Source organism: Atta colombica, unplaced genomic scaffold (assembly GCF_001594045.1).
Source record: "Atta colombica isolate Treedump-2 unplaced genomic scaffold, Acol1.0 scaffold219, whole genome shotgun sequence".
Lineage (NCBI taxonomy): Eukaryota > Metazoa > Arthropoda > Insecta > Hymenoptera > Formicidae > Atta > Atta colombica.
In genome coordinates, this window is record NW_017259315.1 from 677,273 (window position 1) to 683,909 (window position 6,637).

Here is a 6,637-nt window from a genome sequence, read left to right on the forward strand (position 1 = left end):
GTTTTTATTATATAATTGTTATAGAAAAGTTCGTCTTTTTGTGGAAATTATTGCAATTATCTTACTCAAAGTATGAAACTGTGTATGTATACGTGTAAAATTGAAAATTTGTATAATGCTCGCGTGAAAAAACAACTGCTACAAATTGTCACGTTCAAGTGCGAATGAAAATTTCGAAAGGTGTCTACAAGACTTATGATGTTCTGCAAATGCTTCGTCATCAAGAGAACGGTGCTTGAGAGATCGTCATTGAATGAAAGTCGCTCGAGGCACGGAATGATACGTCAATTGTACGTAAATGAGAAAATATTTCTCATTATGCAAACATATGGACGACTTCGAATCGATCTCCGGTTGCGTAATAAAATCGTTACCGTCGCTGTCAAAAGACGGCATTGCCTACCGCACTCGAGTACGAGAGCATCGAGTGCAAGAAAGAGAGATCGCGAGCGAAGCAAGCAAACAGCTATTCGCCTTCGTCTCTCTTTCTCTCTCAGAACAGATGCACGCATTATGAAACTATTCTGGCGAACGAGCGAGAGGTTTATTCAGATCAAGGATTGAATCGATCGTTACATTTGATGCCGTCGCTATAGCATCGAAAATCAATTGCGCGACTGTCGCATTAAAATTAAATGACTCGCTGTTACGAAACTATACTTAATAAAACTGACTGAAATTAACGATAATATTCGTATATAATCGTATATTAAGAGAAAAAATTTCCTCTCTTGAAAAAAATTCGCTTGTTATTTGCTTACTAAAGTTATGTAATATACAAAAATATTGAAAATATAATATTAACGCTCATAAAGAAATAAAAAATGATAAAAATATATAAAATATATTTAAAAATGTATAAATTATAATATATAAAGAAAATATAATACTCATAAAATATTAACAAAATTTATTTAACACTGACTGCCATGTCATCCATATATAAGTGCATATATAATTTACAAGTGTCTCATTATTCATTTGTTGACGGTTTTATTTAAAAATTATTTTTTTACTAAGCATTTAAAACATTAAAGGTTCTATCTTTTGATAAACTTAATAATTTATTTAAGATAAACAAAAGAGTAAAAGAGTTAGTCTGGATTGTTCTTTCAGTAAACTTCAGCTCATTATCTTAGCCTCGTTTTCACAATCTATGGTTATTTAAAGATGAAAGATTACCAAGAAATTGATGAATGAATTTCATTAATAAATCTCTTGGTAACCTTCAATAAACTCAATTTAGTTAATCACATACTGTGAAAACATACTCTTACTCTCTTATGCTCTTATTCTTTTATATATTCTTTTGTTTATCCAGTATATAAATTACCACATAGTTTATCCGAAGATGGAACCCTAAGAGAATAAGAGAGTAAGTTGAAATCGAAAAGCGGAACAACTCAGTCTAAAAACGATATAATTTATACCAATATATTAAAAAAACAAATAAAATCAAACAAAACACTATATTTATTAAATTCAATGCCAAAATCGACTTGGCAGTCAAAGTATTAAAGTACTGAACATGATTTATTGTTAAAAGATAGCGGATAAAAGGAAACAAATCAAATGCAAATGCAAATAAATTATTACGGAAATTAAACATAAAACTTGCACGATGAATAGAATGATGCAATGATGTATATTCGAAGCAACGAACATAACGAAATGCGGAACGGATGGGAAAGGATTTTATACTTACCTTTCGTTGCTCGAGTTTACTCCTCGGAAAGGTGTTAAGCATGGCGGAAGTAGACGCCCAGTTAAAGTCGGTAACCGGAAGACCATGTGCTTTCGCTTGCAGCTCGAGTTCCTGCACGCGTAGAAGTAATCTGCGATTCTGATGCTCCAATTGTTTATGCCTGAGCTCGTTTTGCTTCATCCTCGTGAGTTCGTTTTTCAATAGTTTTATATACTCCACCGACGACTTGAGAATTGTACCCTTGTTTGGTCTAACATCTCTAACAATCTCATAATATCTGCAAAAAAAATCAAACGACGTCATTTCATGTTGCAACATTCATGTAAATTTAGAGGAATAACTATGCCATATATGCACTCTAAAAATGGATATTGAATTTGAAACCATAGTGTTAATCCTCACGGTACTAAATCTACATCATGTTTTATACCAACACCAACACAGTGAGAATTATATAGACACTGCATAGTGTTAAATATATTCATACTGGTATTTTTTAGAGCGTACACACACATCCATTTTTATACGAGTTATGTCATTTTGTTTTTTCAAATTTAATTAGCTAGCCTTTCAGCATATTTCTTCAATAATCTTTACATGTATAATATGATTCATTAATAACTTTACATGTAAAATTGATTCATCTAAGAATTTACATTTTGAGATTACATTATTTTTATGTTTTTTATTCAATTATATTATTTATTATGTTATTTTAACATTAAAAAACATTGATCACATCAATATATTATAAATTAAGTAGATTTCTTAGACTCAGCGTAACTCAATAATTGTTTTACAGATTTTGTCGTCAGCTCCGGAGGATTAATATCAAACTATATAATTTATTAATAATATATAATTTATTAATAAAAAACAAATAATTTTTGCTCAAGATATTTCAATCAATAAGATACGTATTTTGTATTCTTAATGCAATCTCTCTTACATCTATCGTTAGTAGCATCGAAAAATTGATATGCCTGTGATTCCTCGGTACAGGTTGTATAAAGAATAGGTAAGAGAAATTCATGAGAACGTTGAGCTCACGTTTTCAATTTTTTCTCAACTTCTCTCAGAGAAATATAAAAGGGTGATAACTCCCCTAGTAAAAGGGAAAGTACCGGGGAAAGGAACCACCAGGCTACTTGAAAGACGTCGCGATTATTATTTCGTCAGAACCGTGTTTGAGATAGGATGTTTCATCAGAAGATTCTCAAAGTTCCTCAACCGACCGTAATACGATTGATATTACCGTCTCTGAGAATCACCCTGGCCGCCATCGACGTTTCGAGGGCTGCCTTCGAGATGGAATTCCGCGCGGGAGTTCGCGCGGAATATCAGACGGATGGGGACCGATATCTCGACGAGGAATGTAAGCAACGAAGTCCTGAAAAATCATAACATGGGCCGCGTTCTTGTATTCGTTACTCTTCGCATTTTTTTCCTTTTTTTCTTTTCTTTTTTCTTTCCCGGCATATCCCTTGTGTCTCACGCCTTCGCATGATACGGCGATTTGTCGTTAACCTGGAAAATTTCTCACACAGTGGCGCTCTCGAAAAATTCATGAAGAACATTCTACATATACAGAAACGAGAAGCAGAAGATAGCTCGGAGGTGTCTCTTTGCTCACAAGAGACATTCACGATGATCCAGCGCGGACAATCTCGCAACGCCAGTATGAGGAATGCTCGGCGAACGGCTCACGAATAAAAACGTAAGAGTAAGAAAAATTTAGAATTGCCAAAGAAAGTGTGCATTTCTTTAGAAACACGTGATAATATTTGACACTGGACGGCATCAGAAATGACTTGAAAAATGTATCATGTTCTCGTTCATTTTGCACATAAATTTCGAACATTGAATGTATATTAAAGTGAATACAAAATTGTTGCGTATCAATACAATGATATAACACGGTGTATCTTTGCATATGCAGTTGAAAAATTTCTAAAATGCAATACATTTTATATGTTCTAAACAGTTTACACAAATTTTTGTGTTAATTTAATACATGTAAAAATTGACAGAAAAAATGTAACACCTTGACATAATTTATAAATAAATTGTGAAAGCATATTTCTTCAAGAAAATTAATATATAATAAATAAAATTAACACTAATCTTTTATTCACTTATTTTAGAATTTAAACATTATGTAAAAATTAACATATAAAACGTTACATTTTAATACAATTTAGATGCAAATTGTAGAAACACTTTTTTTAAATAAAATTAACACACATATTTTTTATCTTAAAATTTGAATTTAGAATTACATTATTTTTGTTCTTTTATTAAATTATATTAAATTGTGTTATTTTAACTAAGAAATGTTAAATATCAATTTGACATGAAATACTCAAAATAACATAATAATAAAAATAAATAAAATATTATGTTAAAATAATACTCGAGTATGTTAGAAATAAATTTTAACAAGAATCAGTTTTAATACAGGTACAAAAAATAATTTTTATTGTGACATTATTAAAACACAATTTTACGGATCGATAATACGATACGCAACAAGTCTGTATCCACTTTTACAGAATATGTGGTGCGAGTCATATTACAAAAATGTCGAGATTGGAAAAAGAAAGTGTAGATCGTATAAACGTAGCTAAAGGTAGCATTTTTTGTTTTCAGAAACAAAACAATATTGTTCATAGATGATCAATAACATGTTCAAGAGATAAGATATATCTGATAAGGTACAGATATTATCCGTAAACTATGTAATTTTCGCGATAATACAAATCAGTATCTGTAATTAAACTACAGCTGGAAAAAATTAGATTATCTAAAAATTAGATTATCTTTCACAGATATGTCATTCCGATATGATCATCAATCATTAATCAAAATTATTTTTTTAACATTGATATCGATATTTGTTTTGTCATTTGTTTTGTCAATCTTACACCGCGCCGTGACAAATATTCGAAGAGTTAGCGAAAACTGTTGACGCGATGCGACGCAAAACTAATATGAAATTTCTCATGACGGACATCGAAGATTCGCCATGAGAGTTCTCCGTTGTGATTTAAATATTCCCATGCAAAACTCGGGAACAACACTCACGGATTTTCGTCGTTATTCACACTTTTTTCCCTTCACGATGCGCCGTTGATTTACGGCGAAATCGTTTCGTCAATTTATCGCCCGAAAAATCGCAAATTGCAAAAGGGAAAGCGAGACGCCGAACAGAAAGCCTATGATAAGGTGGCATTCGTCATGTCTTGGCGATACATCCATCCTTCCTAGACTCCATGGTGAATGCTCCCTCGAGAAACCATAATCCTCCACTTTATCTTGAGAAAACCGGGAGGATTGAACCATGGTGCGAGTATTGCACTCTTAAACGCAATCAAAAAGTGCTACCAAAATCTCGAGGATGTGAAAGAAAAACTAACAATAAGACAACAGTCTGCGTACTTTCGTAAGTCTATTTTTTGCAAAAAAAAAAAGAATATCTTTAAATTAATTTGAAACAAATAAAAACGGACAATATATAGAAGGGCATAATAAAATGGACATACACGGGCGTAATAATTCACACAAGAAAATAAAATATTAAATAAAGGTTTTTTAACATGTGAAAATTATTTAGTCTTGAAATTTATACTCATACACAGTAAAAAGCATTTTGTATTTGTATTACAATAAGTTTCTGTTAAACCTTTGTGTTAAATTTTTAATACATCTGAATATTAATTTAACGTAATGTGATTTGAATATTTTGTATTAAACTGATATTCTATATTTCTTAAGGTTAAAATAATATAATAAATAAATAACATAATAATGATACAGTTTAAAATATAAATTCTAATATAAAATGAATAAGATGCGTATTAATTTAACTTATTATAAGTATTAATTTTACTAAAGAATATTTCCAAATTGTGTCAGTGTATTTTTATATTAATTTTTACATAAAGTTTATATTAATTTCTAACAGATTTATTTTGCGTTAAATTAACATAAAAACTTGAATGAATCATTTGAGTGAAATGTGTTAAATTTAACACAAATTTTCCAACTGCGTAAAGCACACATAAAACAATTTTAAATAAAACTACAGAACATGAAATAGTAAATTACAAAAGCAGCATAACTACAAATAATTAATAATTATCAACTGTCTTATGCTTTGCGACCATAAAATGGTCCACGTTTCTTGTAACAGCGCGAATGCTCTCATGATGCTGCTAATAATTTACATTGCCTCGACAAAACTGTAATTAAATTCACGCGCGATCGCGGATCGCGAATGGGCGCGTCGTTGCATGACTCGCGAGATTTTGCGCCTGCCGAGCAAACTCCGAAACCAAACAGCCGCCGGTATATTGCATAAAGCATCACTTTTCCACGTGAGACGTCGTCATGCTCCATACAATTTCGCGACGAGCGAATTTGTGGCTGTGCGGGTTCGCGTACTTTAACCCGAGAGTTTGCGAACTGCATTTCTCCATAAACACGCTTACTACATCGAAAAAAAAATTCAATGTTTTATTAATTTCACCTAAGAGAGAAGCGCGCTTATATTTTTCAACGGTGAATTTGCTGAATTGTTCACGATTTACGAATTTGCTGAATTCAATGGGAATTCTGTTGTTTCAAGTTAATGCGAGTTAACATTCCGAGCCGCTGCCTGTAGTTTCAACAAAACCAATGCGGATTTTGCCAACTTTTGCTACCGAACACTTATAATTGGATCCATTATACAACTACATAACTTTTTAATCAATAAATTTTAATGCGAGATACTTTCTCTGTATTCTCATGCAATACATATCATTGCGCTGCTTTGTTTCAAAAGTGACATTACTCAAAACATTAAGTTTTCCAGAAAAGGCGAAAAGTTGCTTTTCATTTGACAAAAATAATCAAGTAATATATATATATATATATATATATAATTTGATT

The 6,637-nt window shown here is 31.5% G+C and overlaps 1 protein-coding gene across 2 annotated transcripts in view; it reads right to left on the bottom strand.

Moving 5' to 3' along the window:
- Positions 1–6,637, bottom strand: part of LOC108687855 (microphthalmia-associated transcription factor) — a 102,053-nt gene that overhangs the window by 7,348 nt on the left and 88,068 nt on the right. For both annotated transcript variants that reach the window (XM_018193862.1, XM_018193861.1), the window contains exon 6: positions 1,706–1,982. In XM_018193862.1, the coding sequence (XP_018049351.1) occupies positions 1,706–1,982 (277 nt within the window). The remainder of the gene's footprint in view (positions 1–1,705; positions 1,983–6,637) is intronic.